The 25,840-nt window shown below is 35.8% G+C and overlaps 1 protein-coding gene across 1 annotated transcript; it reads right to left on the reverse strand.

The window, feature by feature from the left end:
- Positions 1–19,787: 19,787 nt before the first annotated feature.
- On the reverse strand, positions 19,788–21,491 carry LOC106615985 (skin secretory protein xP2). Its single transcript, XM_036375636.2, has 2 exons — positions 21,403–21,491; positions 19,788–20,521 (listed from the first exon to the last, which is right to left on the reverse strand). The coding sequence occupies exons 1-2, from the start codon at positions 21,403–21,405 to the stop codon at positions 19,883–19,885; spliced, it is 642 nt and encodes a 213-aa protein (XP_036231529.2). The 5' UTR covers positions 21,406–21,491; the 3' UTR covers positions 19,788–19,882.
- Positions 21,492–25,840: the final 4,349 nt, after the last annotated feature.

Genomic DNA, 25,840 nt, shown 5'->3' on the forward strand with positions numbered 1-25,840 from the left:
CGATCTTGATTCCGATCGCTCAGTTCGTATGGCAGCTATTTGCTATAGTGGTCCGATATCGGCAAGCATCTTGGGGAGAAAAGGACGTGTATAAAATGTCAGATCGATATCTCAGAAACTGAGAGACTAGCTTGCGTATATACAGACAGGCAGACGGACCCGGAAATTCTGTATACAGGGGCTCACAAATGTTCTGGGCTTACGTTTTACGCACAAAGATGCCCTTATTAAATGTTGGATCTTTTACAAGGTTATGCGAAAGGGTATGTAGCGACTCCAAACAAACTTGGATAGAAATGCCTCACGTTAGAGACACAATTTGTGTAAAGTTATAATTTTACTTATTATTGCAAAATGGAGGAAACTGAAGAAATTTAAAATAGTTTTTTATCGAACGTAGACGAGATTGTTTCAAATTCTGAGAACCAAGTTAACCGTTACGACACTAGGCTTTACTATTTTCATTTGCTTAATTTCATCAAAAACTAATGCAAGTTTAACTTGCTACTTACCGGTCCAAAAAGGGTTATATCACCGAAAGAACTGCCCTTTCCCAGATAAAATCCGGGTGGATTCCGGTATCATAGAACCGGATGTCATGCGAATTGACTAATGTGAGATGTAAAAGGGTTTCTTAATATCTTGATTTTTGCGTGTAGATGAACTAATGTCACCCGAGATCGCACATCCAACAAGAACTATTATAGCTTGGAACGTTTAATTTTCGTTGCGCACTCTTCACAGGACCAGTCTCTGTCATTTAAAGCTGAGCGTACTATTTGTTTTCTTTTTACCTTTGTAGAGTTCTTCATCTAACTTAATCTGTTAGTTCTCGCACTATCTGGAATAAATCTGTGAAACAGTAAAGGTTTGTAGAGATATTCATATATCCGAAAAATCGGAATGGTCTCCAAAAGACATAATATTTCAATTCAATTGAGATTATTCGTAATTAAGATTAGCCTTATCGAGGTCTGTTTTAAACTATCATGTATCATATTTCACTTCCTTTAACTCTCTATTTCTTCCTAATTTTCTGATACTTAACTATGCGTATATTTTTTTGTGTAGCAAACCTTTCTCTTTCAATATTTTTTCGCCTAATTTCATTTAAAATATCTGCTTGTTTTCCACATCACCCAATGTAATCACTTTCTTTTTTGCCTCCGCACATTTGTCACAAACGGATGCGGTTCGTACTAAATCAGCGCAAGATTCGGAAAACGAAAACACGCACATTTAGGTGGCGCCACCAAGCCTTAGACTCCGTCAATTGTGGAAACTACATTTTTCAAAAGCTGAACTCCGAGCCCACTTAAACACTTTAAGGTAAGGAATACATATTCTAAATATGAGAAGAAGGAAGAATGAAATTTGCAACTCAAAAACATTCACTTAAAAGCTTCTTATTATACTCTCGCAACCTGTTGCTACAGAGTATAATAGTTTTGTTCACCTAACGGTTGTTTGTATCACCTAAAACTAATCGAGTTAGATATAGGGTTATATATATATAAATGATCAGGATGAAGAGACGAGTTGAAATCCGGGTGACTGTCTGTCCGTCCGTCCGTCCGTCCGTGCAAGCTCTAACTTGAGTAAAAATTGAGATATCTTTATGAAACTTGGTAGACATGTTTCTAGGTACCGTGAGACGGTTGGTATTGCAGATGGGCGTAATCGGACCACTGCCACGCCCACAAAACGCCATTAATCAAAAACAAATACATTGTCATAACTAAGCTCCGCAATAGGATACAAGACTGTTATTTGGTACACAGGATCACATTAGTGAGGGGCATCTGCAGTTAAATTTTTTTTTAAAGTGTTTAATGTGCATATTTCCTAAACCGCTAATGCTATAATAACAAAATTCACTGGAAGCAAATTACAGTGTGAAAATAGTTGAAATCGGGTGGACACTCCGCCCACTCTCCATATAACGGTACTGCTAAAAACTACTAAAAGCGTGATAAATCAAGCACTAAACACGCCAGAGACATTAAATTTTATCTCTGAGATGGTATGAGATGACTGTATAGGAACCGCGTTCAAAATTAGACAGTGGGCGTGGCACAGCCCACTTTTAGGTGAAACCCCATATCTTGGGATCTGCTTAACCGATTTCAACCAAATTCGTTATTTTTATATTTCTATGTTATAGTGTGAAAATGGGCGAATTCGGACTACAACCACGCCTATTTCCCATATAACACCATTTTCAATTCCATCTGATGTTTTCACTTTCCACTATGCAAATCAGGCAACAATGATTATATCGGGGTAAAACTTTGCGTGATTAATACGTTTAAAGTATGCCACCTTGTGACCAAAAATTGTCTAAATCGAACCAAAACTGTTCAAGCCCCTAAGTACTAAATATGTGGACCCCAGTGCCTATAATTGACCTTCTACCGAAAATATCAGTCAATCCACAAAGAAATCTCAAACGAGTATACCATTTGACTTTGCGAGATTATAAAATGTTCGGTTACATCCGAACTTAGCACTTTCTTACTTGTTGTATTATATATTTATCATTTTTGGTGAAAATTTCAAAACGACATCTCATCTAAAAGTATTTATGACCGCGGCTCCCATACAAGCGAAACCACTGTACACTGGTAGATTAAGGCCACATTTTTACTTTTCCCAAATCCATATCACAAATCATATTAAATGCATATCATAGGGTATTAGACGTCGGAGGTTTGTACATTATGAGTAAAGATCTACTTAAAACCACGAAATCAGCTTCTTATATGTTTCTTGAATATTCGTAACTATCTTAACGCTCTTTATCTAGAACAAAAAGAGAAGATAAACCAGAGAAAATGAAATAATATTAGCGAATAGAACTTGTTTTTTATGAAGTTGAAAATTAGGGTACCTATATATTATAATTAAAGCATATATTGAGGAGAGAGTCTTGAATGTAATCCAGAGCGGTTGAAAAATCAAGTCGGAAGGTTTCACGTAAGAAAAACACTCACACTTTTAGTTCGCACGTGACTCCCGTTAACTTTTACTACTTCAACACTCAATTAATGAAATTAACATTGAGTTGAAAACATCCTCCCCTCCCCCAATACACACGCTCCTTGTACGTGCACTCAGCCGAAAGTGAATCACCCGCTGACAGAACTTGTCGAAACTTCAGTAAAGCTTAAAATTTGAATTTGCCAATTGGCGCCATTAACAAACACGACAACAGCAATAATAACAATATCAGGCGAGTGTCGCTGCCATATAAACAAACAACTATAGTAAATTGGCGAGCGTGTAAAACTAGCAAAGTCCAAAATGCGAAACTTGTGTTGTTTATGAGCCAATTTCAGTAATTAAAATTTCAACTAAAACTCATTTACGAATTAAACTGCGCACACTTTGTGGCAGGGGCGCGGGGGGCTTACAGCGCGGCCATGTAGGCGTCACACCACTGCCACAGAACTGCTCTAGCGGCACATTTGTCACGCATACCAGCGCCAGCAGCAATGAGACACTTGTATTGACACATGACTTGCAACAGTGAAAGGGTCGCTGTTATTGTTGTTGTTTTTTTATTGCTGTATAACGCTTATCCCCTTCCATACACGCACACTCGCGACATTGCTTGCCGCTAATTGCTGTGGCATGTTGACGGAAATGTGCAGTCGTGTGTGTCGCCATTGATTTTGTTGTAATTTTCTTTTCATTTCTATATTTGGCATTTGTTTTTCATTCCTCTTTCTTGGCGTCCAGCAAACTGGCGTCACATTCAACTTTTGACCTGCAAATACTTGAAATTGGGGCATACGTTCGGCCAGCGGGGGGAAACGCTGCTTCAAGCGCGAAATTGCGTGAATTATATTTCAATTAGGAAATCCTTTCATTGGCATTACTGTGAGTTAGTGTTGCCAACAATACGCTGTGGATTATTTTGCGAGTATTTGAGTTTGCACGATTTTAGGATTGTACTAGGCAAAAAAACAAAATATATTTAATTACTCAACTTCCGTCACCTCAAGCTATAGAGAAAGTACATACGTCCTTCTATAATCAACTAAAAAATTCTAGATATATACATCGTACATTTTTCAGTGTTTCCTCTTATATCCCGCCATAACCTCGCAATAAATGTTTCTTACTTTCGCGTCAAGTCAGCCCTTAGGGCTTTCTTGTACTCATAATCAATTCATCTATTTAACTTTTGCTCCGGAAGCTCGCTTGAAGTTTCGATACTAAAGCCGAATCATTACAACGGAAAATCAGGTTAAGACATATAGAAAAGGTACCCACGAGGCTTTTGGATCTGTCTTCAGTTGAGTTCTTTATATCCAGAGCAATCTCTTGGATCTTTAGCTGTCATATTGGAAACCAATGGCTAACAATACTTATTGAAGAGCCAATCAAAAACGTATAATAATTTGCACAGCAGTTAATCATGATTAGTGATATGAAATGTATTTATTTTTTCTTTGATATTAATTCAAGTTACACTTTTTGAGCGTGTTGACCGATAAGTAAACAAATTTTCTTCTTCTTTTGAATGAATGAGAGTAAAGTTGATGAGAATGAAGTTAATTTTGTTTAAAATATTTTGTTATCTTAAAATACATGAAGGTTATTCAGTAATTTTTATCATTGAAACCAGGGATAAAGGGACGACCAACTTATTCCAGTGTGAGAGCGTCTTAAAATGGGCGTTTTTTATAATTTTTGTCATTGTAGTAAGATCTGACAAAATCATAATTTTTGGAAATTTAAATTAAAATACCCAACATTTATAAAGATTAAATATTATTATACATATATCCGTTAAACATATGCAGAAACTGTTTAAATCGATTTTTGTAATTTTGCAATAGATTAAAATAATTTTTTTTTTGAACTTCCAATACTTAACCAAAAGAATAAATGTATTAGCTCTCAATTAATAAATGTTTTTTTTTTAATTTTAAATCGATAATTAATACTACTTAACATGGCATGACAAAAGATTTCATCACATATATTTCAATTTTGCGTTTTCTTTCATTTTCATTGTTTACCAATTTTTGTTATTGATTTTTGACAGCAGCAACAAATCTCTCTGTTCACATAATTTTCTGCAGCATTTCCATCTGGTCGTCCCTCTATTGTATCAATTGCTAAACGTCAGACCTCCTGAACTTTGACAGTTGCCTGAGTTTAGGAGGTTTTGACGTTTCGCAATTGCGCTCTTGTTTCCAGTGAGAGATGTGTTGGGTATCTCTTTATCTCTGATTGAAACCATAGGTTTATGGTAACTAAAATAAGAAACCTAAGCTTGAGACTTGATATCCTCTAAATATCTTGAAAATACCGCGTCAATGGTGGTCCCATATTTTATTGGGGATTCTTGTGGATCATTATTCATTTTCAAATTCAATTTTGCGCAAGAAAAGTTGTGAACCACTCTTATATATGATCAGCGTAGTTAATTTTGAAATGAGAATAGATAAGGGGAAATTTATTACCATTGATAATCCGATTGAAATACCTAATTTCAATTGTATTGTTCAAGTCAAACGAGATACTGTTCCAAAAGGTGGTGTAGCTATTTACCAAAGTAATAATAATGTTACTAATATTATGACTGCGAATATTGAATAATTTATTTGTTATTAATTAAATTTTTATTAAATTCCATATTTTTATTTGCCAATAAAAAAATTATGTTTGTATATTAATTTTGAATCACGCAGCTCTTCAATTGATTTGTTCCGCTTGAGATATGCGAAAATAGACCTAAAAGTATGCAAACATTTTGCGCATACTTTGTGATCGTGTTAGGTTTATTAAAAACAGTAAAATTCGGATTATCTTTCAAATATATATATATATATTAATACAACATATATACAATAGTCACATTCGAGTGATTTCGAATTGGGTGACGAATTGTGCTTAGAGAAAATATTTTTAGCCCTTCAAACACCTGAAGCAATATTATTATTATTTCAGCGAACAGAGACTCAGTCAAAGACTGGATATACTTGTACGAGTACACTGCGACGCAAATTGAAATTTTCATATTTTTACTATTTCAACGGAAACAAATTTTGTTTTATTGATATTTATTTTTATACGCGATTTCATATTTTCTAAATAATTTTTATATTTTTATACTTTTGTAACATGCTGCAGCATGTTGCTACAGAGCATAATAATTTTGTTCACCTAACGGTTGTTTCCAGCACCTACAACTAATCGATATAGATATAAGGTTATAGTATATATTTATATAAATGATCAGGATGAAAACCTGACTGTCTGTCCGTCCGTACGTCTGTCTGTGCAATTATAACTTGAGTAAAAATTTAGTTATATACTTGTTTCTTGGCACAAAAGGCATTGTATCCAAATAAAACTTTGCACAAATAATGCCTTTGAGATGTGCCACCATATGAACAAAAATTATCAAAATCGGATCAAAACTATTCAAGCCTTCAGATACGGAATATGTGGACCCCAGTTCCTACTGCGAACTTTTTATCGGAAATATCGATTAATCTGTGAGATATTTTATAGAAATTCTGAGAGAATCATTTTCTGATAAGTGTTCGCCCGTGTGTTTAAAATGGGTTGAATCGGATCAATAATTCTCTTAGCCCGCATATACCTAATATAAAGATTTTCGAACTTTCGGTTCACTTTATACCCCATATATCGATCAATATGTAAGTAATCTTAATAAAATTAAGTAAGCGTGATTTCCTAGTAACGGTGAATCTTTGTACCTAAAACGGAAAAAATTTAGTCAATATTTCCCATAGCCCCCATATAACTACTTGTAATATCACGATGTTTCAACATCTGGTTGACTTTACTCCTTGTATATATATATATATTCTTGTTGATATGTGAGGTACGTTAATGAAACTCAGAGAACATCTGTTTCTGTTATTAATATCTAGTAATACTAAAAATAGATAAAATCGATTCAATACCACCCTAATCTCAAATAAACCTAATAAAAGGTTTTCAAAGCTACCGAAGCTTTTTCTTGTTTTTTTTTTTTAATTTTTTAGTAAAATAAATTTGTTTTATATTATATTACATTTAATGGTAATTGGTAAACAATGAAATCAGCTCGTATTTACTCGGTCTAAGGATATTTTAAATGTATTAAATGCTTTCAAATTATACCGTTATGTGTCTATACTCAGCAAATTCACCTTTCTCCAGCACCAAATGCATGTGCTCAATTCGGTTAACGTGTCTGGATTTGTTGTCATTGCACCTGCCACAACTGTTGTTGTTGCCACTGCTGCAGCTGTTGTTGTTGCGGTCGATTTTCGATTTTTCGTCGCCTGTTAATTTATTTATGAGCACATTGGTCGATAAATCAGTAACGCAAACGCCAAACTCGAATCACTGCCTAGACTAGCAGCGCCACCCCTCCTCTTCACAGACACAGACACACACACATATATTTATGTTTATGTTGACTGTCCAGTCACCGGTATGAGCACAACAAGCAAAGCACAGCGATTAATATCAGAAAATGAATTATGTGTGTGTATGTTGCGTTGTGCGGGCATATTTGTAGCGGCGAGTGTACGCCCAGGAATGCCAATGAATAATTCGTTCTGTCCGCGCCGCTTTCCCCGGTTGCATGGCTGCACTCCATGTGTGTGAGAGTCATCGAAGAGGAATAGCAAAATTCACGAGCCAATATGTAGTAAAAAGAAATGTGCCAGCAGGATGAGCAGTAATAACACCAACAACTGCAACAAGAAGCATCATGCTTGCAACAGCAACAACATTAAATCATATGCCTTCGTTGACAGTGTGACATAGGTTTACAGTGGTAACGTTATCGCTGTATCGACGGCATTTATTCACCTTTTGGCAAATTGACCTCAAGCGAGCAAATGAAGCGTGGAAAAAATTAAAAAAAAAAAGCTGGCAAACGAGAAGGAGAAATGAAGCAAAACGTGGCAAGCTGGCAGCCAGAGGTCACGACACGATGTGCATTTCGGGTTGCAACGATGGTGTTGTTGTTGTTATTGCCGTTGATTTAATGTTGTTGTTGCTTTCATTTTGCACTTGCCTGTTATTGCATGTCAAGCTGCCATATTTATTGCACTCAATGCAATGCCTGGTTGTTGTCAATTTTTCTACCTTCTGTTGTTGTTGTTGTAATTGCTATTATACAAGTAATTATGGCGATAGCGTCAATTGCTATGAGCTTCGTGAGCGCACACGTGTCCATACCACAAATGTTGCATACACATACAAACAGATGTATCAGCAACATTATTTGTTTACAGGCATATACTTGCATGTGCGTGTGTGTGTGCGTTTACTTGCATTTTCGCTCGCCTGCTTTCAACTCCAGTTTAATACCCTTTTGACACGACACTTCATTGCCACTCTGTTTCACACAGCCATTTCAGTTTTTCTTCCACATAAGCTTGCATAACTATGCACGGCATTGCATACTTTTGGGCGCGCAAGCCACACCGCCACTTAATGTGCATAATTTTCATGCGTTTGCGCCAAGTAACGTTTCTTTTGTTGCTTTTATTGCTGTTGTTGCTTTCACTTTTCAGCAATACCTTTTTGTTGTTGTTGTTTATTTTTATTTCTTTTTTTGCGTTTTGTGTGCTCACCAATTTCACTTTTACATTCATTGTTGTTAAATCTCATTTCTCGTTTCTCTTCCATTTTCCGTTATTTTTATAATCATTGCATTTGTGTTTTTGTTTTTATACTCTTTTGTTGTTGTTATTGTTGTTATCGATGACGCTGCACTTTTAATTAGTTGTATCTGTCACAATGACAGCTGCTGGTTGGCGTTGCTTTTGTACTCGCTTATTACTCAAAATATTGTTGGTGTTGTGAAAAGTAAAAAATGCAACAACAACTACAATAAATTGCGCACAAAACATTTTAAAAAGATATTAAAAAGTTTTAAATTTTAATTAAGCGCTCGAACTGACAACGGTATTATAATCAAACGCATATACACATGCCTGTACATATACAGGGTGACCACTGTGCATGCCAAATTTGCTCTGCATGAGATGCACTAATATTCACTCACTGAACTTGAAATATTTTCCATATATTATTTCTCAATATTTCATTTATCTTCTCCTAAATATATTTGTCCTATTTATTGATATTTTTTAGCATACAAAAAAAAGAACTAGACCAGAGACCTCTGAAATGATGCTATGAGTTGAATTGGAATGGGTCGGAGCTTTTCTTCGTGTGTTCTACAACTCAATAGATGTGAACTTAAATTGCGCTGAGCTAGTTTTTGCTCCCTCGTAATATCCTTTAGACCCAAACTGAATCGCAAGAAGTCAAGCGAACTCTTTGCCCTCAGCAAGACTAGCCTTTAACTTGTTTTAGTGATTTTTACAGGTTGTTGTTCGATCGGTGTTCACGCGGTAAAGCTGAAAATCTTACAAGATGACAGTTGTAGCAGCTGTTTGTATGAAAACGTGTCTCAAGACGCTTTATCTATTATATAAAAATAAGTCGGGTTTTCCTTCCTGACGCTATAACTCCAGAACGCACGAACCGATTTCCACGGTTTTGTATTCGTTGGAAAGGTCTCGGGCTCCGTGAGGTTTATAGCAAAGAAAATTCAGGAAATATTTTAACAGAAAGGCGGGAAAATCTTTTTTCACATACAGCGCCATCTCTGATACATAGCATGTACTACAAACCAATATTTTAAGTAGATGGCGCCGGTGCGTGATACATTGTTTGACAGCTACTCATTGTTCTCTGCTCAATTAATTTCATGTGACAAACCGGTATTGTGTTCACTGTGAAATTGTGAAAAATAAGTTATTCGTTCATTACAATTGGAACTAACATTTCAATTGGAAACCATCAAATCAATCACGTGTATTGTGCAAATTTTTATTCAATTTCAACAACAGGCATTTGTCTTTAAGGTGGTAAGTTGAACTGTATAAATTATGTGGAGCGTGCATTTGAGGTTAAATTCACCACTCTATCCATAGTCCAAAATGCCTAGAGGACGACGTGCCAACATCGGCCGCCGCACAAGCATGCAAGTCAGCAACACGTGTGATTGAGACAACGCGTGAGCACACGAAGATCATTGGCATCATACAATCGCTTGGCATTCCAATCTGATCCCACTGCGAACTACAGTGATGATGCAAACTTAGATATTGGACCAATGACGACTATATGCCGATATTGCAATGCGTTAAAGTTCAAAAGAGAAACGGCTGGATTGTGCTGCGCAAGTGGAAAAGTCAAACTGGATCCATTACTTACACCACCACAGCCACTGAAACCATTGTTCGATGGAAGTGATCCCGATTCCAGCCATTTTCTTCAACACATCCTTGAATACAATAACTGCTTTCGCATGACAAAAAAAAACACCATCACACGATCATAAGTTACACCGTATTCTTCAACAAATGATTGTTTGCAATTACAGATACAAGGACAAATATATCATTTGCATGGTTCAATGGTGCCAACACCAGATGAACCGCATAAATTTCTGCAAATATATTTCATTTCGTCGATGGTCGATCAGCTGAATGAGCGGTGCAATATACAGGGAACACAACAGTTAAAGAGACGAATTATTGAACAGTTGCAAGCATTTTTTCACGCTAATAATGCTGTGGTTAATATGTTCAAAACAGCATTGGAACGAATGCCATCGGATACGCACAAATTTGTCAAAATGCTGATTGTACCCCAACAGGTAAACATGTGCGAAGATTCAATGCACCCACCGTTAATGATGTTGCTGCAATTATTGTTGACAGGCAGACGTTGCCAGTAATTCCCCGTGGAACGGCTGCAGATGAATTGAATGCTTGCCTGAAGGCATCACCTTTATGGACCACTAATATGAGAGTTCAACTTCAAAATGATCGAATTGCTGCACAATTTTCCAAACAATTGTTAGCTGTTGGAAATGGAAAAGTCAGAGTTGATGCGACATCTGGATTAATTACTCTTACCAACGACTTTTGCCGATTTGTAGACTCTCAATTAGCTATTTTTGAAAATGTTTTCCAAACCATTAGTGCGAATTATCAGAATTATGCTTGGTTAAGTCAACGAGCAATTCTTGCCGGAAAGAATAATGATGCACAGGCACTGAGTTTCACAATTCAATCAAAAATTGCTGGCGATTTGGTGACATACAATTCCGTTGATTCCATAACAAATCCCGATGATGTAGTAAATTATCCAACGGAGATTTTGAACTCTCTGGAGTTACCAGGATTTCCACCACATAACTTGCAACTCAAAGTTGGTACAGTTATTATGATATTGCGTAATTTGAATCCGCCGCGACTTTGCAACGGTACTCGATTTTCGGTAAAAAGACTTATGCCGAATTTGATTGAAGCAACCATTATTAACGGAAAGTACGCAGGTGAAAATGTATATATTTCGACTGATCTTCCGTTTGACTTCAAACGATTGCAATTTCCAGTTCGCCTTGCGTTCGCAATGACAATTAACAAGTCGCATGGCCAATCGCTTAGTGTTTGCGGGATAAATTTAGAAAATCATTGTTTTTCACATGGGCAGTTATACGTTGCGTGTTCACGAGTTGGGAAACCATCCGCTTTGTTTGTGTTAACGTCAGACCAAAAAACAAAAAATGTGGTTTTCCAAAGAGCACTTCAATGAAACGGATAGTTTGCGGACACGTATAACGCTTCGATTCAGTATTTACTTTGGATCCACTTTCATTTACTTAGAGAAGTTCAACTAAATAACACTTCATTTTTCATTTCAAATGAAATAAAATTTTTCCTTTCCAAATATAAAACAAAAAAAAAATGTTCTTCATCTTTTAATCACCAAAGGAAATATTACATAAAACAAAGCCATCTGGTGGCGAAACGGGGTTCGCCAGGTTTGCTAGTCGACTTATATAATCTGAATTCAGAATTCTGTTTCTTGGCTTCACAAAAGACTGTACTTGTATGTAGTAGTCCAAGATCCCTAGCCATTATTTTATGTAACTCTATTAAAGTCTATTTTAACTCCACAAGCTTCAAAGAGCAACCTTACCTTGAATCGCAAAGTACTGGAAAGCTAACTGAAAACAGCTGTTACCTCAAGATATTCTCAAATTTAACTTCAAGCAAGAGTTTAATAGCGAGTGAGAATAGCGATAGGAGAGAGAGTAGGAATCTTTTACTTCTTCCGACTCTGTTCATTTCAAACTCGTCTAATCAAGGTCTGAATTACTGAATTTTTAGCTGGATTTCGTTTTAAACGGGATCCTGATATTTAATTGTAGAGCTAAGATTGTACCAAGGGGAGATGGATTTATAATTCAATTAGGTAGGAATCAATTAGTAAGTTTTCGTATAAAACTCCCATCGCCTTATAGTCCACTTCGCTTTTACACCGACTTTTCTACAGGTAACAGTTGAAATCCCTTACTCCAATTTATCTTACAACATAAAATATTAAAAATATAAAATATTTAAAATATTCCTTCAACTGGTCGTAAAACGACAACAATCCTGGAGCTTTTGGCATATCAAATAGGCTGTTTTCCTTCTTTCAGCGAACTAAGTCAAACTTTTTTCCAGTCTATTCGACAATTTTGCAACAACGACAACGTTTGGAACACCCTGTATGTATGTGCGTTCGATCTTATTTATCCAATCACTGCGGTGCCGTTAATCAGGTGTCATTAAACACTAATTAAATGGGTTAATTTCAATGCACACACATACCTTGCCTATTGCGGTAAATACAATTGAACGTAGCTATGTACAAGGTTGAATCGATAAACACGAAACAAAGTTATTGTCAAGAATTTTTTGGAGATAGCTTGTCCCTCCATTAAGAGATTTTGATTAGAATTAGAAACTCAAGAAATCATTATGAAATAATCGCATGACATTTTTAAGGACTTAAGTCAAAATTGCGCTCCTTAAATATTCTCATAATTTGTGGGCTCAGTAAAGGCGGGAGATGAAAAAAAATACTACCATATTTTTTATAGTTTTAAAATATTTCTCATTGCGTCATGCCATGAACCGACCAACCCAACCTCGTAACAGCTTTTATCAGCAGTGGTCTTATTACGTAAGCGCTCAATAATGAAGTGTCAAAATGTTGACAAGCTAAAGCTGGTATGCATTTTCATTTTCATCGTTAAATAGTTTGCTCTTGTGCCAGCATTGTTGTTTTTGTAATTTACTGGCGACCTGGAATTTAATATATAAGTAGATGTATTCTGGGTGATATGTAATCCTATATATGTATAATATGAGCTCGCGAACGAAGTATGTTTGTTACTACTTAATTATTGGCGCGGGCTTAGTGTCATTATCATTTGTGGAATTATTTTTAAAGTTTCTGCAAAGAGATTTTAAATATTTTGAAGCATGTGCTGGGATCATAAATTTGTGGTTAAAGATTTTATGGTTTTCTAGGAAATCGAACAATCTTGAGCCAAAAATAATATATATGATTAGTTCTAACCGCAGTTTTGTATCCATGTTACACATAGTGGGAGACCCTTCATTCCAAGTTGTCGCTATTGGTAACCAGTGATTTCTATATTACATATCATGCAATTCCTTGAATTATTATTGTAAACTTGCTAGAAGATATGCAACAACTAAAGGAACCTAAACAACTTCAGTTCAGGAAGTTTTAAAATTCTAGCTCAAAATTTTTAAATGACTTGTGTTTGGGCCCACGATCTAACCTGTGTAAGAACAAACACAACGCTTCGGCCACTGACAGCTTTGAAAAAATCAAGACAATTTTTGTTTCCGGACACTAAGTTTTGGGTTAATGGCTTCTTGGATGCTAAACTCGAACTTTAAATAAACAATTTATGGAGTTACGCCAGTTTTTAGGTCTGTTGATCTGAGAAATATTCTACTTGAGCGATGGATCTGTTTTTCAAACAAAGTTTCCCCAATTGTGTAGCGAGAGATATTTTTTAATTGCGTCAGAGCTAAGATTAATCTACCTTACTATTATCTATACAATAATATCGGACAGAGATTGATTACAAATCAAGACCGGAGGTAAGTACTATTACTAGTTTTAAACTTAGAAGTAATAGGGCCAGATAGAGGCCAGGACATAACTTAGAGTGGGATAGTTTCTTAAGCCTAGGGCTTGGTATTACCATATTCTGTATACGTTTTTTTATACTCTCGTAACTTGTTTCTACAGAGTATAATAGTTTTGTTCACCTAACGGTTGTTTGTATTACCTAAAACTAATCGAGTTAGATATAGGGTTATGTATATATAAATGATCAGGATGAAGAGACGAGTTGAAATCCGGGTGATTGTCTGTCCGTCCGTCCGTCCGTGCAAGCTCTAACTTGAGTAAAAATTGAGATATCTTTATGAAACTTGGTAGACATGTTCCTTGGCACCGTGAGACGGTTGGTATTGCAGATGGGCGTAATCGGACCACTGCCACGCCCACAAAACGCCATTAATCAAAAACAAATAATTTATCATAACTAAGCTCCGCAATAAGATTCAAGACTGTTATTTGGTACAAAGGATCACATTAGGGAGGGGCATCTGCAGTTAAAAATTTGTTTAAAAAGTGGGCGTGGTCCCGCCCCTCATAAGTTTAATATGCATATCTCCTAAACCGCTAAGGCTATAATAACCAAATTCACTGGGAGCAAATGTTTTTGATGTGAAAATGGGTGAACGGGTGACAATCTGAACGGGTGAAATCTCAAACGAGTATGCCATTTGACTTTGCGAGAGTATAAAATTTTCAGTTACATCCGAACTTAGCTCTTCCTTACTTGTTTTTTGTTGTATTTACCCACTACCAACACTAAGAGTTCCAAGTGATTAAGGGAGCTTATCTGTTTGCTAGATATCTTGCACAACCCGCAGACATTTTCGTGGCTTGAAAATACTCATCCCTAGCTGCTGAAAAGCTGAAAGCTATTTGGTCGAAATACTTTCATAATTTTAGTATAATCTACGATTTCCAGGTGTTATCAAAGTGCGATAGATTTTACTTATACAAACCAATGCGTACCGGCTGTTTAGTCATGAGCGCCACCTAATTGTCTACAGCCTTCATAAAAACTCATCACCATTTTAAATTGATCACGTTTTCAAGGTGCAGAGAGAATTTTAGCCCCAGCAGAACCACAGCAATATTTATATGTGATTAGAATCATAATTAGCTGCCATCAGACTCATTAACGCGCCAAATTTTTCACGCCTAACAGTACGGGACTGAAGTTCGTTAAGCAGTTCAGGGATAGAGTACAGATTGAATAACGGTAAAACAAAGGCAACGTCAAATTAGCTGTACAAACTGACCAAGTGAAGTGAGTGGTTATTGGACAATCATGCATTTGGTTTTCCAACTCATTGACTCGATAACTGCGAAAAGCGGCGGTAGGGGCGGTGTGTGGTGGTGGACAATTTATTGCTGTGGTTTTAATGTTCAAATTCGTTGCGCTTGTAATTTTAATTGCCTGTCAAATTTTTCACACCTCTGCCATGCGTCTACACTCACACAAACATATAAAAAAAAATTAAAAGCTTGCATACATTTGGGCGCTTGACACGCAGCTGGTGAAAAACGAATTTGACGCACCCATATAACCGCTGAGTAGCAATAACAACAAAAAAATAGTATAACAACAATAAAAGGCTCGCCATCAAAGTCATAACGCGCCATCAGCAGCGCGCCAACTCTCCTCCTTCCCCTCGCTGCTACCACAATTTTAATTCATTTAATTGAGCTGCCAATATTTGACCAGAATGTAATTAACAAAGCGCCTTTTCGCCGTGTGGTGTGGTGCGGTGCCCACTGTATTGACAGTTATTGTGCGCCTATTTATATTTATCTTTGCAGTTTCGTATTAATGTTCTTCTCTGTTTACCATCACTGGCCAAGCGCGTTCGCGAATACGTTGCAGCGCCTAGTTAGTTCCCGGCCTCTGCGGCTAATATTCGCAATTGGTTTTGGCTTATTTGCTTAATTGGCGGCGATTTAAATTTTCCCTGCGGTTTCGTATTCTCTTGTTGTTGTTTGATTTTCAAAAACTTACAAATAAACCTGAATATGGTTTCCGCAATTTCAGTTGGAAACATTATATTCGTTTCATATTTTTATATGAATTATATAAAGTAATTTTAAAAAATTAATTTTAGGTTCAAACCCAATTTTCAATAAAATGTTTATTATAAGTAATTGGCACAATAATCAAGAATTGTCCACTCGACAGCATTCCTCAAAATTATTTGGAAATTTTTTATGACGCTACAGGTAGGTAGGCCTTTAGGAGGCTCATTGTAAAACCACCTGCACTAAAATCCCATCACTCTATTATGCACTTTCTGAACCACCCTGTGCTCCTGATGAAGTTCATCACCACAAAAAGATTTATCTGTGCAAGATCCGAGACATCGTCAAACTACCCTCGACTGATAGTTGCTATTATTTTCCGATACAAAGCTTCTGCTTTCGCATAGACGATGTTTTATAGTATCTTCTTCTTCTTCTTCTTCTATTCAATAATCTTTGTATGGTGTTCCTAGTCTGCTACCATGTTAACACTACTACTAGAGTTCTAATGTCATTCCTTTTGAATTTTAATAGTGGGCATGTGCGGCCCATGTTCCTTTCACGCCACGTTTGCCTGCTTGTTGAGCAAGCTAGAAATTGACTCCACCGAGACTCAGCTATATCTATGTATAACATGTTTGTCGATTAAATATCTACAAGTAGCCAGAAGCATATAAATTCGCTCTGTTCCTGAGTCTAATTCTAGGTCAGTGCCTGCTCTAGCTAGTTCATCTGCTTAACAGTTACAAGGAATACCACTATGCCCTGGAATCCATTGCAGGCTTATCGAGAAATAGGATGATCTATTAAGTGTGAAGTATTCACTATCTTTAATGAAACTCTTAGTAATTTCAAGCCGCTTGGCTATCTGTATATATAAATATATATCTTGTTGTGACCCTTTGTCAGAACAAGAAAATTTTCCTTAATAATAATAATAATAACCCACCGATTACCCTCCTCCCGCCCAACCGACGCGAGGAGCGCAGTTAGAGAAAAGTAGGAGAAAATAATTTATTCACATAAGATCTTAGAAAATTAGTAAGACCCTTAAATACACCTGACTTAAACTCATATGAGTTCTTCTTTAGTGTATTGATATTGTGTCGTTTATTTTGAAGACACTATACTGGTGCCCTACTTACTTTTCAAAAACCGAAAACATTGGATCCAGACGTTTCCGTCAATGGTGAGCACAACAGCCAAATGATTTACGAATCTTTGGTTCCCATGTCGATATCAATAGTTTTTAGCTATCATCATTTCTGCAAAGTAATTGCGATTTTAAGAATCCTCAATAATCTTTAAAAAAAAATGTTTAATGCAAAATTTCCGATCGATATCTCAAAAACTGAGGGACTAGTTCGCATATATACAGATAGACACATATGGCTAGACTCAGCTCGTCATGCTGATCATATATTGTATATATATTTGATATGGTCATCGACGTTTCCTGCTTGGTGTTAGAAACTTCGTGGCATACTTAATATACTCTATTAGGGGTATAAAAAAGTTTCAAAAGCATTGTTTTAATTAACCTGAGCGCTTTTGAATCGTCAAATAATTCAGCTAAATTTCACCTCATCTAAATATATTTGGAACTCAGTGAAATATCAATATTACGTAATAAGCGGGCCTTTTCACTCGTTTAACTTAAAGTCCACTCAAAGAAATTTGAACATTTTTCGGGAAACTTGAAGAGCTGCGCTCCATATTGATTTTATCCACAGACAAACCGTAGATGCGCTCACAAGTATATTTTTGAGAGTAATTTATGAAATAGCAAATTTTTCAAAAGAAAAGCGGCAGGTAGTAGTGACTAGTATATATGCGCCTAAATGTATGCTTATGCCGCCATTTCCGCCGCCTTCAACACACACACAAGTAGCGGCTACTTTAGCTAAGTACATTGTACAAATGCCTGTCTGCCTAACTCAGCGATTGTGTTTTTATGTGTGAGTTTGTGCGTGCGCGTCTGATTATATGCTCTTGCGCCTAAATGTATGCGTCCAGCTCATACATTTATCACAGAATTTATCGACTGGAATGAGCTTTGATGATGTGGAAATTTTTTCTCGTTAAATTCAAACTTTTCTACAGCCACATAATTGTACAATTCCAAGTAGTAACGGGACGCGAGACGGCAACAGGCTGGTAACAGTAATATTTACTTCCTCTCAGAGCTTTAACGGTGTTTACACACTTATAGTTGTAAGTGTATTGCTAAACTCAAAGGCCACACACGCTGTGGCATGCAACTTGACTTGGTGCAGCGGTTTGCTAGACACTTGCAGGAGTTATGCTTGCCACCAATGGCATGTGGCATGAACCACCGCTGTGATTTGTGTGCTGCCAGCTAGTTTTCATCTGTTTGTATGCGACTTTTGCTAGAGTTCTCTTAAAAATTTACAAGCAAAAGCCATTTCTACCGCCGCGCTACAATCGATTGCATTTGATTCATTCGATGTACTGCTGTGCGTGGTTAGAGGCACCTTGCAACATGCCCGGAGAGTACTCGTAGCGTTGCATATAATGAGATTATAGCTTTCAAAAGAAATTAAATATTTATTTCTAACCTGAGCAAATGGTGAGGTAAATATTGCAGGAAATACGGTTCTTGATACGCGCAAAGTTGCAAGCTAAAGATGCATAATTGAAGACTTCCCAGGGGTGACTTAAAAATAAATCAAAGGTTTTTGCATATTTTTAATCTCGCAAAACTAACAGCTGCAAATATTTCCAAATATTTCCAAATAAGACCGCAGAAGAAAAAAAGTATAAAAGAGGTGGATATGGCTTCGCCTCTAACTATTTTAACGGACTTAGTTTCCTCTCAAATATTTAAATTTTCTGAATCAAATATTGAATTCAAGCTTTACATTTTTTCAGTTTCACTTTAGGAAAATTTTTAAAAAATAGTTAGGAGTTGACCAACTTTTTCGTTCCGGTTACATAGGCTCAACTGTCGTGGGAATGGACTGTTGAAAGCCACTCATTGTAAACACCCACCCCAATAAGTATAATTTTTTTAGCCTCTTCCCCCAAACAGAGACCTCTTAAAAAGTTATAGCCGGAATTAAGATTTTGTGGAGGCAATGTGCTACTATTGGTGACGGGTCAGGTCTTTTTCCGCAAACAGCAATAAAAAGTGGATGACGACTTTTTTTCTCCCTCCTCGATGTATGGTCTTCACGAAAGCCCAATAACAAAATGTAGGTTAGTGTGGGTATTACACTGAACGAAGAAACAGAGTATATTATTTCTCCGTGAAAAAACTATTCCTATTTCCTAACGATTTTTCGAATCGAAGGCTAGGTCACTTCTATCCATCCAGCTTATCATTATGTTTCCCTTAAGTTAGCTCGTATTCTTTTTTATATTCAGAATATTTTTCTTTAAATAAGGGCTACGTCGCCCATATAGGCAATCTGGAGGACTACCTTCTTTAAGATTTTATTAACTTAACTGGCTTTACAAAGCACTGCATGCGGCAGTCTAAGCTTGTAGATCCCTATTTTCACCTTAAACAATGCCCTATAGACAGTATATCTATTTCTACAAGCTTTATTGAAAAATCTTTTGTTAAGATTAGAGAAACGAAGGATCCAGCTATACAGATAAGAGCTGATCAAAAATTTCTGTCGAAAAGCTCCATTTAAAGTCCCGGTATTTTATCGAGCTTCAAATGTTCCCTAAATTTAAATAAAATCCACTTTTTTCTATTAGAACTATATTTTTTCTTTATTCGTTAAGTGTATCTTTTGTTTCTCCGTATAGAATTATCATCATCAATCCAAATAAAACAAAATTAATAACGGCGTCTGTAAACGCGACGGCGGACCGTCTTGTAGCGGTAACCATCATCGGCGTGATGTTCGATTTGCTCAGTTGGAGCAATTGGAGCAGGGGCAACAAATTGCACTGGAGCTGGAGCTGGGGCAGGAGCTGGAGCTGGAATATAAACTGGAGCTGGGACATGAACTGGAGCTGGAGCTGGAGCTGGAGCTGAGACATGTACTGGAGCTGGAGCTGGGGCATGGAAATGAACTGGAGCGGGGGCTGAAACATGAACTGGAGCTGGTGCTGGTGCTGGAGCTGGGATGTAAACTGGAGCTGGGACATGAACTGGAGCTGGAGCTGGGGCTGCTTCATGTACTGGAGCTGGAGCTGGAGCTGGAGCTGGGGCATGGAAATGAACTGGAGCTGGGGCTGGGGCTGGGATATGGACTGGAGCGGGAACTGGGACATGGACTGGAGCAGGGGCTGGAGCTGGCACATGAACTGGTGCTGGCGGCACGTAGGTGCGATCAGGTTGGGCAACTGGTGCGGGAGCGGGAGCTGGGACATTGAATGACACAGGTGCGGGTTCCTGATAGCTGTAGCCCAATTCAGAGACATCAGCGCTGGCATAAGCCAGGATAGCGGCAAAAGCGACGAGGAAGAATTTCTGTAAACAATGGGGGAGAGATTGAGAGAGATTTTAGTTATATTATTTATTTTTCACCTATTTCAATAAAAATAAATTTAAATTTAAGAAGATAGTGAGATTGAGCCAGCGTAGCATATCTCAGAGGAGTTTAAGGAAATAGTTTTAAAATGTGTCGTAGATATTCTTTTTTCAGCTGTTTTTGCAATCTTTTCAGGAAAAATTTCTGGATTAAAATAATTTTGAATATACCATATGTTCTATATATTTATATTTAGTTATTTTTTAGGAAAATATATAGATAATTGAAATAGTAACGTTTTTAAATAACTTTTTTAAACGCGAAAAATATTTCGGAGTAATTCCTACTCCAAATTACTACGAAAGTTTCTTTTGTTAAACTAATTAAGCTTGAAAATTATTATTTGCTGAAATAAGGCGCTAAATTTTTTATATTTTTATTAAGTAAATATGCGCTAAATTTATATAGTAATTTTTTAAAATAGATTTTTCACGTGCTAAAAATATAGGAGTAATTCGGAGTAAATAATTTTTGTCTGTTAAACTATTCTGACTTGAAAAATTATTATTTACTTAAATTAAGCGCTAAATTTTTTTTCGGAGTAGTTCGGAATTGTAATTATAAATTTTCAGAATTTCAAAAATTAAGAAATTTTAAAAACTTCGAATGTATTCAAAATTTATTGTTGCGGCTTGGTATTAAAATCAATTATTTCTTGACAGATTAAATATAATTACGCATAATTTCTTTGCACAGTTTGTTTAATACACTTTGTGTTGCTTCATTACTTTTTTAATCTAATTTTACTTTATTTTTTTCACTTTTATTTCTTATAATTTTTTTATTACTATTTTATTATTTCGTTACAAAATTTATTTACCATTTTGTAATAGGTTCAGCTTACTCCGTACACGGTGCGTAAACGTTTGATAACCACTGCGCCAAGTACTCGACTTTTATAGTCCCTACCACGCACACTCAGCCTATTTTTAACCGTTCTCTTCACTCTAATCATTTGCTTGAGATACGGAGTATTATTTTTCTATCAACAAAATATTGAAAGTAAACTAGCTTTTAGGTCTAATATTACAAATATAATGACTAAAATAAAATCAGCACGATATGGAACCGGTATTGCCTAAACTATCCATAAGAAGAGCTAAAATTAAGCTAGAATTTAAATAAAAAAGAAAGATTTTACAATTAAAGAAAAGAATTTATAATAAACTTAAAACTGTAAAGGAAAAATACACGCAAACACAAAACATAAAAATAAAATCCCCAAAACTTTGTAAAAAAAAAACAATAAAAACCGAAACTTAAACGCTCTTCGAGACGGCGAAGATTAATTGCCTACTTAGCGCTCTAAAGTTGCTAGCATAAACGTAAGCGACTAAGACATACAGCAGTTGCTAAATATAATATACCAACTACTAATTAAAATTCACAAAAATTAGGCAAGCTTCTTCTTCACGCAGTTCATTCAACTGCCCGCGCAGCTGGCAGCGCCCTTGCAACTCTAACTGACTTAAGTCTTGCTTAATGTTAGTTAACCTTTCATTTTCTCTGGCAAACTCAGCAAAAAGAATAATCAAATTTGGTTAGAATTTTTAACACAGATTTAGGTTTATGTTAATTTACATAAAAAATAGCCAGCTGTAGATTTTACAGTTTACGTAAGTTACACAATAGTATAAAGGCGACAAATTAGCATAGATCTATTCAACGTCAATTATTACAATTTCTTTTGTTATTTTCAACCAATAATAATTATCAAATAGTTTGCTAAATCCATTTATTTATTTGTGAAATTCAATTTTTTTAATCCGTCTCAGCGCCACTAAATGTCTGGAAAACAAGCAGCTACTTGGCCTTGACCTCTTAATCATAAGCAAAACTTGATAATTAACTAGTCAAAGTAATTTGCAATCAATCATCGATTTATTTTCATGTTATATTTTCCATAGTATTTACTTCTAAGAATTTCTACAAATAATAATAAAGTGAAAACGGGTCTAAAACGAAGATAATAAAAGCAGCATAGACAGATAGAAGTAGTAAATAAAAATAAATAACAACATACAAGTATATATAACACTACTCCAAAAACTGTAACAATTCACAAAACAAAAATTGGGAATTAGAAAAAATGTCATTTGTTTTAAAAAACCTTAAATAGATATGCTTGATACATATAACTGGAAAAGCTCATAGAAAGCACTCAACAATAGAAAACTATAGAGTAAGTAGTAGTAAATATTATTTGGGAAATTATATTAATTTGGGAAATGAAACAAAGATTCTAAGTTTTCGAAAAACTCAAAACATATAATATAAATAATATAAAAAGTAATAAGGTCAAAAAGTTGCTAAATTAGATTTGTAGTTGCTAATAAAGATTGTACTTAAAACCGCGAAAAGCTCGTCAAAATCACTTGTCAGTTAAAAAAGACTGAGAATATTCGAAAAAACTTAAATATTCGACGAAGCGCAAAAAAGGTAAAAGAGAACATCACTGAAAAAAAACTTTCGGAATTATAAAAACATTATAAACTCTTGCAAGACTCATCAGACTAGGATATTATTATAAAGTAGTTTTAAAAATGGGGAAAAGTAGAATCTCCCGCCAACCTTTACTAAGGAGATCTTCGTAGCAGCTCCTTATTATCCTTTATATTCCTTATTATTTGCATAGTACAATTTAGAGAGAAGGTCTAATTTGTGATATAAGGAAATAGGCATCCTGGTTCAGAGCTGGATGTTAAGGTTGGAGATGGGGTTTTCGATATCGCTCATTACAAATCTGTAGCATCGCAGACTAGCTAGTCGAGGTCAGTTTGGAGGAATGTTATATTTCTCTCTCTACGTTGCCTTTTATTTTTCGGGATTTGACAACCTAGTGTTGCAATTGGCAACTCACAACTTGATCGTAAAGTTTGACATTTTTGATGTTATACATACTCAGAACGTTTGGATATAAGATCGCTATTTCTATCATTTACAGTAACTTAAAGTATTCATCTCACTCATTCTACAACTTTTGACGTGGATTAACTCAGCAATGTAGATAAAATTCATTAAATTTTAACTTATGGAGCTCAATTAAGGACCAGTGTCTATCGATGGTATAGAGAATTTAATCGCAGGCGTAGCTCTCACACATCGACTGAAACAACTGAATTTTTAATTTAAGATGTTGAGAACGCATATGTTGGAGATACCTCTTAGAGTGGCAAAAGTGCTTCGACAAAAGTCTATACCTAGATCTTAATTGAGAATATTTTGAAAAACAATAAAGCAATTTTCGATGATTAATAATTGTTTTTGTTCTCTCATCCCGAAATATATAAGGCAACCCTCTCGAATAATATTATACGGTAAAGCTTATGAATTTCCGCGGAAGAAGACAGTCGAAATCGATTCTATTAGTGGAGAACGATTTAGAGTACTCAATACCTCCAATCTAGAACTGACGTCCCCAAAGTGTAGGAAAATATGCCCTAAATCTTTTAGTAATACAAAGCAAATTTAAGCTTCGACAATATTTGTATCAATATTATACCTGCGCTTTATGCAGGTCTAAGGAGAGTCTGGTCCTCCGATTTTAAGAAATGCCCTAGGTTCTCAACAGCTACACAGGATAGGTAATGTCTAGGTAATATCACAGTAATAGAGAGTAATGTGGTTAATAGCAAAATACTTTTCGGAAAAAAAGTGGGTCTCTCTGACCTCACCACGTGATTTTTTAGCGATATTTATCTAAACTTCAAGGCTATCATATTAAGCAACTGGTAGTGATTGATCGAATTACCAGTCCCGGGCTAGATAACTATTCGAATTCATTCCAGTTACATGGAACACTTCTACTGTCAAACGATCTTGGGTACGGAACATCTTCTATAGTTTTGAATACTTTCTCTTCTAATAGTCATATATCTCGTCCTAAGCCTTACCACATCATTCTCATCATATTCTCCGCTGCTCTCAGCTAATCAACAACAAAACCAAAACAACCACAATTGCCTACAAATTTGTTGGTTAAATTTGAAGTTTAGCCACAAAACTACTTAAAAGTAATTTTCGGTTGCCAAATCAACGAAGAAAAGTTAAAAGTTGCTTTTTGATAGCTTTCACAATGATTTTCTTAACTAATACAATAAAAACAAACAACAGCAAGAAAAAAAGTGGTGTTGATGAAAAGTTGAAGCTTCTGAAATGTTACAACTAAATGAATTTTTCAACAATAACAACTACAACAATAAAATAATACAGTTGTTCAACAGTTAAATCTGTAAATCGCTTGGGAACCATTTTGAAGTGAAATTAAAGTGAAATTCGTGAAGAGGGGGGGAAATTGTGCGAATGTTGGATGGTGAAGCCCAAATGTTTTTGTGTTCATAATAAAATCGCGCCAAGGTTAAGACATCGGGGGCAGACAGGGAAGAATGTGCCAAGTCGGTGACTGCGAAAAGTAAGTAAAAAGTAAGTGAAAAAGTAAAACGAGGTGGTAATGAAAGTCAGCGGTTTGAAGTGGGGTGTCCATGCGTGCCCAGTGAAGTGAATGCATTTTAATAAAACAAAACGAAAGAAAAAAACAAAACAACAAAGCGCCGAAGACGTGTTGCTCGGCACTACGACTGAAATAATAACAAAATTTTATTATCATAAAGGAAAATTATTAATAAAAACGAAATGAAAATGCCACTGAAATGTTGAGTGAGATTTCCAGATTGTAATGAGTAGCAAAGTAAAAAGGATTTGCTGGCAGTGATGGCCTTCACTACACGAAAGAAACGAAGCACAAGCAAATACCAAACCTGAAGATACCAGAGTTTCACCAATTAAAGGGATTTCCTAAGAAAGCACTGAAATGCAAATGAATGTTAGGTGAACAGCGTTTCCCCGTTGCAAGGGGATGGCATAATTGTGTAGTTAAGCCAAAGGTGTCAGTGCGAGATTTGTGGAATTACCACAAGCTGTTTTCATTACAAATTTGTTTTTTACAGTCCTTTGCTTAACACTGTTTGGAGAGTTTCATTATTTTACTCCGAAAATGTTGCAACTGGTTAATAAATGCGCAAAAAGGATGTTAAGCCAGATTTCGGGGGGTAACAGATATGTATGTGTGTATGTGTGTATGTATGGTATTTATTATGCTAAAAGAGACAATATAAGGGACAAGAAAATAACTATGATATTTGGAGATTTTCAAGTGCAAACCACTTAGCATCCAAGCAGGCGAAAGTGAAATATTATTTCATATTATTTTAGTTAAAGGCGAATGTAAGAAAAACTTTATTCAGATTGTAAATTCTGAA

The sequence above is a fragment of the Bactrocera oleae genome, chromosome 4, assembly GCF_042242935.1.
Source record: "Bactrocera oleae isolate idBacOlea1 chromosome 4, idBacOlea1, whole genome shotgun sequence".
Taxonomy (NCBI): Eukaryota; Metazoa; Arthropoda; class Insecta; order Diptera; family Tephritidae; genus Bactrocera; species Bactrocera oleae.